Raw genomic sequence first — 13,293 nt, forward strand, 5'->3', positions numbered from 1 at the left:
GGCCAAGGTGCTACTGAATTAATCAGATAGCAAGCTCTGCCAAAATGCATTTTCCATGCATGTTTCTATGCATTTCAAGGGGTTTGACCCCCCAAATTTTGTCCAAATTGTCCCCCGCAAACAAGTCTTTGTCCCACATCTGGTGACTTGGGATCTGGTCACCCTAGAGGAGACAGGCTAGCTTGATCTATTGTCATTTTGTGAGTTTGTCTTAGTCAAAGATACAAAGAAATATAAAACTGGTAATTGAGTGTTTCAACGAGGAGTAGCCTACCAATTCCTGCAGGAGTACTGAACCGTTATGATGAAGCCTCTAAAAGCAGCACTGGACATCTTACAAGGGGAACCAATGAAGTTTATTATTACCAAACCTCCAAGTCAAGGACACTTAAAGGGCCAGTTCACCTCTGGGACAACCAGATCTTATTTTATTGTTTATTGATCAACACAGTTATTTTTTGTGTTCAATCTGTGTTTTGAGATATTTTAGTATTTCAGCATGAATGATGATGCATTTTGCATCATATGAGTCATCATGCTGCATCATATGATGCAAAATGCATCATCATTCATGCTGAAATACTAAAATATCTCAAAACACAGATTGAACTCAAAAAATAACTCAGGATTATGTTGATCGTGTCCCAAACAACAATAAAATAAGATCTGGTTGTCCCCGAGGTGAACTGGCCCTTTAAATGAAAAGACGCCCTCTCTGGATGACAGCTGGCCTTCCGGATATTGTGAATCTAAGCCCGCATTTGTAACTTCTTAACTTTTGCAAATTTATTTGGGAACATTGCAACATTCTGCAACATTCACAAAGAGAGGGAATAGATGTAATATGATGGAATGTCTTGTTTTTAAAGCAGGCAATACAAGTTATCAAAACAGGGGGTAGTAAAAGCAGCAGCAACAGAAGATTAAAACAAAAAATCCTAGAATTATTGAATGCTTTAACCAGTGAAAAATAGCAGATATACAAGCTCACAGAGCCGCGCTGCGAGCGCCGCGCTGCAAGCTTGTAGATCTGCTATTTTTGAAAAAGTCGTAAAAATGTGTGCAAATCTTTGAATATATGTATTTTCAAAGTGAACGTTTGTAACTCAAATTTTGCTTCTGGGGGGTCCCTGGAACTAAATATTTTGAGATGGGGGTCCGTGGCCAAATACATATCATTTTGGGGGTCCTTCACATGAAAAGGTTTGAGAACCACTGACATAGTAATCTCTCAAGAACAGACTAACTGAGCTCCAGTTGAAGTGAAAAGGACCTTTTCTTTGACGATGGCTCGCCAGATTGCTGACATAGAAACATAGGTTTTTCAAAAAAATCTTAAGACACTTATAGAATCGGGTCAAAATTCTAATTTTCACGATTTTTCAAAAATAGCAGATCTACAAGCTCTCAGCGCGGCACTCGGTGCCGCGCTGTGAGCTTGTATATCTGCTATTTTTCAATAGTTAAAGCATAAAATAATGATACACAATAATGTGTACCCGTTCTGAATGGGTTAAAAATACCTTTTTAACTCTGTGAGGATTCCTCATGCGTCTACATTTCCTGATGTCCATTTCTGTGGTGTTGACGCAGCCGGGCTGGGGAGCACATTACACGTACATTATTATAGTCAAAATGGGAACCACTTGTCTTTTTCTTCTGTTTCCTGCCTGGTATCTCTGAGCAGCTCTGTTCCCCCCACTACGTTCTACTGACCAAGTCTTGAAAAACATTCAATTTAGGAATTATTCCTCTATGCTCTTTGTAACTAACTGTCAGTTCATTTCAGTGAGGGCCTGTTGTCTACCAATATGTATTTTTTTACTGAGCACAGCATATCTACAATGAGAGTGCCACATTTTTGGAAACACCAGCAGTGTGGCATTTATATTGCGCTAGTGCAGGGGTCTTCAACAGGGGGTCCGGGACCCCTAGGGGGGGTCCTCCAAATCTTTGTGTGATAGAAACCTTTTTTTCTGCTTTTTTATATTAACCACTTGAACCCTAGCGTCCATATTCGGAGAACTTTAGCCAAAAATAGCAGATCTACAAGCTTGTAGATCGGCTATTTTCGGCAAAGAGGTTTAGTGTAGAGGGGAAAAAAGAGCAGACTAAGTAGAGAGTGAAAGGTCAAGTTTATTAAGTATCGACGGTTCAAGTGGTTACATATTTGATAACACAAATTGACATGAATCCAAAATACACTGACGATTGTGCTGTCAAACGATTAAACTATATGGAATCTGGGGGTCCCTGCTTCTCTCTCTCTCAGCTAAGGGGTCCTTGGCCTGAAAACGTTGAAGACCCCTCTGCTAGTGCGTTCATGTGTTGTGTTTACTGTATCTGCTTGAGGATTCAGCTGAAATCATTTCAGACTATGGACATGGCTCCTAACTTCACCCCCTTCCTTTATCTTTTAATTATTAACATGGCTGTTCCACTAGACAAATAATGAATTATTCGCACGCACGCACGCAAGCACAGACACACGCACAGACACACACACACACACACACACACACACACACACACACACACACACACACACACACACACACACACACACACACACACACACACACACACACACACACACACACACACACACACACACACACACACACACACAGCTCACCACAGGTCTATGGACATCCCAGAAGGCTCTCTCCTGGCTGTCAAGGATCTTTCTCTCCGTCTTGTCCTTCTTCCTGTCAATCCTACATAAGAGATGAGTCATCCTGTCAATCCTACATAAGAGATGAGTCATCCTGTCAATCCTACAAGAGAGATGAGTCACTGACGTAAAATCTTTCTCTGTTTGGCATTGAGGGAGCTCAGCTAATCATGACGGACAAGGGGAAGTCATTATCCACATAAAGAAGAGCATTTTTCTCCATCCAACCAGGGGTAGAAGAAGCACTCAGAGCACCCTGTTTTAAGTAAAAGTCCTATAATTACAATTAAAGGTTTTACAAAAGTACAACAAAAATAGCTGATCTACAAGCTGCAAAACATTGTGAGCTTGTAAATTGGCTACTTTCAAATAGAAGATTTATAAAATATCCCTAGACTTCTGTGCCTTTTTTTTTATACTATTTTGAAAAACATACTTCAAATAGCCAATACCTCGAGTGAGCTTGTAGATCAGCTATTTGGAATATACATTTTCTTTATTCAAAATTTAAAAAAATGGCAAAAGAGATTAGGGTTAAGGGGTAAGGCATATGGATGAAAATAGGGCCCATATTTGTTTTGCATTACATATAACGGTGTATATACATATATCCTGCAGAAAGCCTTGCTGCCACTATGTACATTTTGGACAGCATGTACAGTATACTATGGTCATTTTAATGTACAATTTAAATCTTATGCACAAACTGGATACATATTGGTGGTGTATTGCTGCAGCATGTTGTACACTGCTGTATTTATGCCAAGTTTTATGAGATCTGCTATTTTGTGCACTACATTTTTGTCTCAAGACTTGTGCACTTGTGTCTTTAGTTGTTAACCACTTTCAATCTGGCATTCCTAAATAAAATAAAAATAGGGTGGTTAAAGTGGTGAAATCCTCCTTCTAGAAATAATACAGCTTCAATTTAGCAATCAATACAAGTTCACTGTTTTTACTTTAAACTCCCACAAAACACAATATCATTGCTTCATAGAAATGTGTTGTGTGTACCAACCTCAGGACGGAAACAGTTACTGGCTATAATGGTAGATATGTTTTATTGCATCAAACTACATTATGCACTTGAACCATAGCATCCACATTCTGTGTCGCTGTCAGCTTGTAGATCGACTATTTGGTGTATAGTGTAAACAGGACTGGGCCTAGTGTAGAGCGGTTGGGAATCAGGTCAACTATATAGAGCAGGGGTGGGCAACTTTGGTGATGGAGAGGGCCACTATTTTCCACCTTCACTCCAGAGGGCCACTATTTTCCACCTTCACTCCAGAGGGCCACATTGTATATCGCTACGTCCTACTTTGTCATTCTAGTATCTCATACAAAAGAAGCAAAAATAGCAGATCTACTGTAGAAGCTCATGCATTTTGAGTTTGTAGATCGGCTATTTTTGCTTCTTTTGAATTGGAATCCTGAATTATTTTGTTATTTTTTAATTGGAACGTAACATGTTGATTTAATTTCAAACGCATTTAGTTATTATACTCATGTTCACTTTATGAACCTAAATACAAATACATTGGACATAAAAAAAAAAAAAAAAAAAACATTTTAATACTACTATACTAGTCATTAAGCTACTAATACAGACTGACGGAAATAAAGCAGATCATGTTTAGAATTGTAACAGCTGAAATCAATAATATATCAGTAATCCAGTATTAACCTGCGGGCCGCAGTAAGTGAAGGTGGGGGCCGCATGTGGCCCCTGGGCCGCCAGTTGCCCATGTAAAAACTGCTCCTGGGGTTAAGGTAGGATGCTTACATCAAGGCCACGCTGAGATCCTGTTATCTGCCTTTGATTCTCCAGCTAATGACTGCCACCAACGTGTTGTGTTGTGTTGTGTTGTGTTGTGTTGTGTTGTGTTGTGTTGTGTTGTGTTGCCACAGTAATGCTGCACACTTACTTGACCTGAGCCTCAGCCTGCATGAAGATGAACTCCCACTTCCTGGCAAAGGCTCTCTGCAGCCTAGCAAGGTTCTCCTGTTAACACAGAGAAACACACTGATGACCACTGATGATGACCATGCCCAGGTCATGGCTAAACACACACTGATGACCATGCAATGACCATGCCCAGGTCATGGCTAAACACACACTGATGACCATGCCCAGGTCATGGCTAAACACACACTGATGACCATGCCCAGGTCATGGCTAAACATAAACACACTGATGACCATGCCCAGGTCATGGCTAAACACACACTGATGACCATGCCCAGGTCATGGCTAAACATAAACACACTGATGACCATGATGACACTGATGACCATGCCCAGGTCATGGCTAAACATAAACACACTGATGACCATGATGACACTGATGACCATGCCCAGGTCATGGCTAAACACACACTGATGACCATGCCCAGGTCATGGCTAAACATAAACACACTGATGACCATGCCCAGGTCATGGCTAAACACACACTGATGACCATGCCCAGGTCATGGCTAAACATAAACACACTGATGACCATGATGACACTGATGACCATGCCCAGGTCATGGCTAAACACACTGATGACCATGCCCAGGTCATGGCTAAACACACTGATGACCATGCCCAGGTCATGGCTAAACACACACTGATGACCATGCCCAGGTCATGGCTAAACACACTGATGACCATGCCCAGGTCATGGCTAAACACACACTGATGACCATGCCCAGGTCATGGCTAAAAACACACTGATGACCATGCCCAGGTCATGGCTAAACACACACTGATGACCATGCCCAGGTCATGGCTAAACATAAACACACTGATGACCATGATGACACTGATGACCATGCCCAGGTCATGGCTAAACACACTGATGACCATGCCCAGGTCATGGCTAAACACACACTGATGACCATGCCCAGGTCATGGCTAAACACACACTGATGACCATGCCCAGGTCATGGCTAAAAACACACTGATGACCATGCCCAGGTCATGGCTAAACATAAACACACTGATGACCATGCCCAGGTCATGGCTAAACACACACTGATGACCATGCCCAGGTCATGGCTAAACATAAACACACTGATGACCATGATGACACTGATGACCATGCCCAGGTCATGGCTAAACATAAACACACTGATGACCATGATGACACTGATGACCATGCCCAGGTCATGGCTAAACACACACTGATGACCATGCCCAGGTCATGGCTAAACATAAACACACTGATGACCATGCCCAGGTCATGGCTAAACACACACTGATGACCATGCCCAGGTCATGGCTAAACATAAACACACTGATGACCATGATGACACTGATGACCATGCCCAGGTCATGGCTAAACACACTGATGACCATGCCCAGGTCATGGCTAAACACACTGATGACCATGCCCAGGTCATGGCTAAACACACACTGATGACCATGCCCAGGTCATGGCTAAACACACTGATGACCATGCCCAGGTCATGGCTAAACACACACTGATGACCATGCCCAGGTCATGGCTAAACATAAACACACTGATGACCATGCCCAGGTCATGGCTAAACACACACTGATGACCATGCCCAGGTCATGGCTAAACATAAACACACTGATGACCATGATGACACTGATGACCATGCCCAGGTCATGGCTAAACACACTGATGACCATGCCCAGGTCATGGCTAAACACACTGATGACCATGCCCAGGTCATGGCTAAACACACACTGATGACCATGCCCAGGTCATGGCTAAACACACACTGATGACCATGCCCAGGTCATGGCTAAAAACACACTGATGACCATGCCCAGGTCATGGCTAAACATAAACACACTGATGACCATGCCCAGGTCATGGCTAAACACACACTGATGACCATGCCCAGGTCATGGCTAAACATAACTATCATTAAAAACACACTGATGACCAAGCCCAGGTCATGGCTAAACATAAACACACTGATGACCATGCCCAGGTCATGGCTAAACATAAACACACTGATGACCATGATGACACTGATGACCATGCCCAGGTCATGGCTAAACACACACTGATGACCATGCCCAGGTCATGGCTAAACATAAACACACTGATGACCATGATGACACTGATGACCATGCCCAGGTCATGGCTAAACATAAACACACTGATGACCATGATGACACTGATGACCATGCCCAGGTCATGGCTAAACATAAACACACTGATGACCATGATGACACTGATGACCATGCCCAGGTCATGGCTAAACACACTGATGACCATGCCCAGGTCATGGCTAAACACACACTGATGACCATGCCCAGGTCATGGCTAAACACACACTGATGACCATGCCCAGGTCATGGCTAAACACACACTGATGACCATGCCCAGGTCATGGCTAAAAACACACTGATGACCATGCCCAGGTCATGGCTAAAAACACACTGATGACCATGCCCAGGTCATGGCTAAACATAAACACACTGATGACCATGCCCAGGTCATGGCTAAACACTCACTGATGACCATGCCCAGGTCATGGCTAAACATAAACACACTGATGACCATGCCCAGGTCATGGCTAAACACACACTGATGACCATGCCCAGGTCATGGCTAAACATAAACACACTGATGACCATGCCCAGGTCATGGCTAAACATAACTATCATTTTGAAATAAGTGGTATTCTTTTGTTTAATCTGTAGCACTTGACCTACAGTATAGCCTTGATGACCATGCAGACTTACTGCATGCAACGGTTAAACGCGTGCAGTCGAGCATGTCTACAACGCATCCTTTAACCTTTTCACGTGGCACTGGAGTTTGAAACCTGCCCCGGCCCGTGCAGCGACTGAGATCTTATATCGTCGGGGAAACACCAGCAGCGCACCACTGACCTTTGCAATCTGCTGTTTCTCTGCCTTTAAGCTTGTCATGCTACAGTATACTCAATCAATAGTGGAAGGTGTAGCAGCGGTTAGATGAGCACCCCTCCTCCACCCACCGCTTCATAGTCTGCCAGCTCCAACCTGGTCTTGTTCTGCATGGTCCGCTTGCACAGGTAGATAGCTGAGAGAGAGAGAGAGAGAGAGAGAGAGAGAGAGAGAGAGAGAGAGAGAGAGAGAGAGAGAGAGAGAGAGAGAGAGAGAGAGAGAGAGATAGATGATGGATGGATTGAAGAGGACCTATGTTCTGTAGGAGTGCAGCAGTTAATCTAACTAATAATAGATTTAATCGATTATAACATATCGTTTTTCCAAAATACAGAAAATAACATACAGTACCTAAAAGTTTGTAGATTGACACCATTTTACGCCAACAGTTTTTAAAAAATAGGGAGTAATCGCCTAGTCCAGGGGTCAGCAACCTTTTTGAAATGAAGTGCCATGTTTTTATTTTCTAGATGATCAGTGTGCCATGTCAACATACTGTACATTTTAATGAGTCAGTGTGCCATGTCAACATACATCTTAATGACACGCCATCAACATTCTGGCATATTTTGTCTGGCAGGACATTGTTATAATGATCATTAGACTCAGACCAATAACCCACCCATCTCCCCGACTCCCTCCCCAGTCACAGTTCAGAATTTTAATGAATGTAGAATTATGTGCAGGATGTAATTTGCTGCAAATTGGGTGACTTAATGTAACTGACCACGTTTTTAAAACAATATTGGATTTTAAAATATAAATCCTCTCTCTCACACCTCTGCTAGAGTGCCAGTGATCCTCCCTATACCAATGTTGGCACCGTGCCTAAGGTTGCCTACCCCAGTCGACATGGGCGGACTTTATGGGGGAGCAGGGGGTGCACTGCACCCCCCATGCATTTCTGAGCATTTAGGGGAAAAAAGTAAGTCTCAAGCCCATTCCTGTCAAGAGTTATGATTTTTTAAAGAATTAACCAACTAATAGTCACTGGTTTCTCTCCATCACACAGAGAACAGCTGGCGACAATAATATACCTGAACATACCTGCAATATCCGAACTGTACACAAAGATTACACATATTAGGCTTGAGAAATAATTAAAAAGGGGTTTAAAATGCAAAAATATCTATTTAAGTTATTATTCACTGATGTTCCCTTATTGTTCATTACTTAAAATAAATTAAATTACAACAATTATTGTCCTGCATCAAACCAAAATGTTTTGTAGCCATTTAGAAATTATAGCTGAGATTATCAAATGGTTTATTCTACAAAATGAAAGTAGCTATTTTACTTAATAATGAACACAATTTGTAAAATGACACTGCTCTAACCACACATAATTGTACTTGTGTTTTATTTGGTACACTAGTGGTCTGGTGGACACAACGAATAACAGTAGTTGGACAGTGTGATAAGTTAGTGTTGAGGGGTTGACAATTGGCATGTTGCTGCTCAAGCCTGCCCCCCCAGGGCAAATGGCAAAGTCCGCCTATACCAGTCGATAATAAAAAATCTGTTAAATTTGCTGATTAAAGATTTTAAAATAAAAAATAAAAATGCCTCTCGATTATTTGATGAATTGAAAAATAAATTGACAGAATAATGGTAATGGATAGTTTCAGCCCTAGATCTATGAGGGAGCCTCATCAGCACCCAGCCTCCCTCTGCACTAGGGTTGCCAACTCCCAGAGATTCAAATAAGGGACACCTCTTTGGCGGGCGGCCGAAAAAAATTAGGGTTTTGAGGGGGGTCAAAACCCCTGAAATGCATAGAAAACTTCATTTTGGCACAGAGTCACAGACACTCAGACAGTTATAACACACATTACATTACAAACACAACAGGTCTTACATCTGCATCAGGTTACACTTACTGTAACATCGCATATATGGAATGCTTCAACCATACACCAGATATATCTATAATAAACCATGTAGGCCTATGTATGTACACTTCAATTGAGGCACAGGGCCTAGGAGGCTACTGTATATAGTCTACAACACTGGTTCCCAAACACTGTCCCATTTGTGAGTCACAGAATTATTTTTATGGGTCCTTTAATTGTTTGTTTACTACTTTTTGTTTCATGATTTAGTAATTTTATGAATAAATCAAATAAAAATGTAAGAAATCCCATAAATTAGAAAACAAATATTTAAGAAGTAGTGAAAATAGCTGATCTACAAGCTCACAACACTGCGCATAGCGACGCATTGTGAGCTTGTAGATCTGCTATTTTCACTAGTTTGGGTAGTGAGCAAATGTCTCATTTCTCTTTTGGGTCTTGGGCTAAAATGTTTTGGAACCACTGGTCTACAATATACTGCTGCAGAGAAGGGGGGAACAAGTAATCTGCTTGGAGCTTTTCAACATCAAGAACCCATAGTATTATTATAGCATTTATACAGACACACACAGCTCACCTGCTGCAGATGAGACTCATTCTTTCAGAATATCCCACAGTTTTGATGCCACAAGAGCTTTGGCTAACAAACCTCACATGCATGTACTTAATTTTCGGTAGAGAAATGTTAGTTGCACTTGCAACTTTGTTTTGTGTCGCCCGCGCTGGCTCTCCCATTCAACAACGCAACAGTGCCAGCGTTCATTTCCACAGACGAAACCTGCCCAGGGCTGCTATACACAAGGAAGCACGCACGCAGCACACACATACATACATAGACGCGAGGAGGCACCCCCAGGGTCCTAGAGCCTTTCACATACAGCACACAAACACAAAGGCAGGCGATGATGCCTGGCGCACGCACAGAAAAACTTTTTTATTTTATGTGCATAGTCCCTTTACCGGGACAAGCGACGTCCCTTACGGGACACGCCTCTTTCGGTCAGAATACGGGGCGTCCCGGCTAATACGGGACGGTTGGCAACCCTACTCTGCACCCATTCATCCTTCCAGGGGTGTCACACCACATTATGGGCCCTGGGTACAAGGATTCACTCACAATTTGTGCTTTAACTATTCAAAAATAGCAGATATACAAGCTCACAGCACGGCACCGAGTGCCGCGCTGCAAGCTTGTAGATCTGCTATTTTGAAAAATCGTGAAAGTTTGTCTGGAATCCTTCTAAGGTTTTTTGAAAAACCTATGTTCCTGTATGTCAGTGGTGCTCAAATATTTTCATGTGAAGGATCCTAAAAATGATATGTATTTGGCCACAGACCCCCATCTCAAAATATTTAGTTCTAGGGACCCCCCAGAAGCAAAATTTGAGTTACAAATGTTCGCTTAAAAAGCACATGAAAGATTTGCACACATTTTTCACGACTTTTCAAAAACAGCAGATCTACAAGCAGACAGAGCGGCACTGAGTGCGAGCTTGTACTGTATATCTGCTATTTTTCAATAGCTAAAGTATAAAATAATTAACCACCTTGGGCCCTGGTAACTCAGTCCCACTTCCCCCCCTTGTGACGCCCCTGCATCCTTCACCCTCCCCTGCCCAGCTGGTGAGGAGGGGCAGCATGTGTGTGATCACATTTGGAGTCCCCCTGCCCATACATCCATGGAGGCCCCGTGCCCATACATCCATGGAGGCCCCGTGCCCATACATCCATGGAGGCCCGGTGCCCATACATCCATGGAGGCCCTGTGCCCATACATCCATGGAGGCCCCGTGCCCATACATCCATGGAGGCCCCGTGCCCATACATCCATGGAGGCCCGGTGCCCATACATCCATGGAGGCCCCGTGCCCATACATCCATGGAGGCCCGGTGCCCATACATCCATGGAGGCCCCGTGCCCATACATCCATGGAGGCCCGGTGCCCATACATCCATGGAGGCCCCGTGCCCATACATCCATGGAGGCCCCGTGCCCATACATCCATGGAGGCCCCGTGCCCATACATCCATGGAGGCCCGGTGCCCATACATCCATGGAGGCCCCGTGCCCATACATCCATGGAGGCCCCGTGCCCATACATCCATGGAGGCCCCGTGCCCATACATCCATGGAGGCCCCGTGCCCATACATCCATGGAGGCCCCGTGCCCATACATCCATGGCCAAAAGGACGATGACAGGTACAGGGACCGAGGGACAAATCCTTTGCCAGGGTCTCATCTGTGACTGGCTGAAAGTCAGGAAGTGGAACAAAGCTAAACTAATCCTCCTATCTAATGGTTCATCTGAGCGGATGCTACCAGCTGTGCTACAAAAATCGAGTTAGAGGGAGGTGAAGTTACACCTAGAGGATCCTCTCAGAGTTCCATGCCTTGTGAGCTAAAACTATCTATACTTTGCCCTCTATGCTGAATCTTTTTGTGGAAAATAGTTGAACTACAAGCGCACAATGTCCCCAGAAAAGGGACGCTATGGTTCATGACAACCAAATGACCCCCCCCCCCCCCCCCCCCCAAAAAAAAAGAAATCATAATAATAATAAAATAAACCAATTCTTCAACAGTTTAAATTACATTGGCAATTAACATTCATTCAGAAACAAAGATTTAAAAATAATATACATTTGACCATTTCTTACAACAAATGGAATACAGTTTCAGTATACCAGGGGTCAGCAACCTTTTTGAAATGAAGTGCCATGTTTTTATGTTCTAGATAGTCAGTGTGCCATGTCAACATACATTTTAATGACACGCCATTCTGACATATTTTGATTGTCAGACAAGCAGTAACCTCTCCCTCTCCCTGACTCCCTCCCCAGTCAAATTTCAGAATTTTAATGAATGTAGAATTGTGTGCAGGATGTAATTTGTTACAAATTACTTAATTTAACTGACCATGTTGAATTAATTGATTTTAAAATATAAATCCTCTTCTGCCAGTGTGCCAGTAATCCCACTTCTGCCAGTGTGCCAGTAATCACCCTCCCCTGTGCCAACATTGGCACCCGTGCCTAAGGTTGCCTACCCCTGCAGTATACTGTACTGTACTCGGTGGAGATACTCTCAAGAAGACCCCTGAATTTGCCCAGCGTCAGCATGCTAACCTAAATCAGAGAATGCAAACTTGGACCCTGGACTAGAAAGGTGGAGGTTGGTGTGGTGGAGGCAAAGCTTTGCCAGCATAGAATAGGTGTAGCAGAGAGACATATTTTAATGACTCACCTTGTTGTTATTGGTGTGCGGAAATGATTGGAGTGTGGAAATGTGTGATTAGTGCTGATTAGAAATACTTAATCAATTGGCAGACTGACAGCTGAAAACATTTTTGAATAATTTGGAACATTTTAACACAGATCTTCTCTTCTGGGGGTCCCTGGCACATATTATTTTCAGATGGTGTCTGCGGCCAAATACACATCAATTTGGGGGTCGTATCAAATTGTCTGTCCCCAATCAGTGCAGGAAAAAGTACTCAAAAGGTTGACTTAAGTAAAAGTATAAATACTGCAATATAATGCGACGCATTGTGAGCTTGGAGATTTTTTTTATTTTCAAATGGCCAAAATGTATGTAGGGTTGAAGCTGTTAATTAAATGTTCAAAATCTACAGAGTAACTAGTAACTAAAGTTCTCAAATAATTGTAGTCTAGTAAAAGTACAAAATCATGGAAGTACTGCATATGGTCACTGTCGGGCCGAAGAATGCGCAAAATAAGGATACCAGATTGTTATGAATATTTAATTTTTTCTCCCCCATTTCCTGAAAAGTAAGTGTTTGTTGTTTTGCAACCTTGTCTTGCACACTGTCAATGTCTGAATTCATTTATACTGTCACATGTCCTTGGGTA

The 13,293-nt window shown here is 42.9% G+C and overlaps 1 protein-coding gene across 1 annotated transcript in view; it reads right to left on the reverse strand.

Moving 5' to 3' along the window:
- Positions 1-13,293, reverse strand: part of LOC308301195 (regulator of G-protein signaling 6-like) — a gene marked incomplete at both ends in the record, with an annotated part of 195,504 nt that overhangs the window by 48,141 nt on the left and 134,070 nt on the right. The window contains 4 exons of the mRNA XM_080745090.1: positions 1,524-1,598; positions 2,636-2,717; positions 4,603-4,679; positions 7,641-7,705. Of these exons, the coding sequence (XP_080601216.1) occupies positions 1,524-1,598; positions 2,636-2,717; positions 4,603-4,679; positions 7,641-7,705 (299 nt within the window). The remainder of the gene's footprint in view (positions 1-1,523; positions 1,599-2,635; positions 2,718-4,602; positions 4,680-7,640; positions 7,706-13,293) is intronic.

Source organism: Nannobrachium achirus (genome assembly GCF_963921795.1).
Source record: "Nannobrachium achirus genome assembly, chromosome: 16".
In the NCBI taxonomy this organism is placed as follows: Eukaryota; Metazoa; Chordata; class Actinopteri; order Myctophiformes; family Myctophidae; genus Nannobrachium; species Nannobrachium achirus.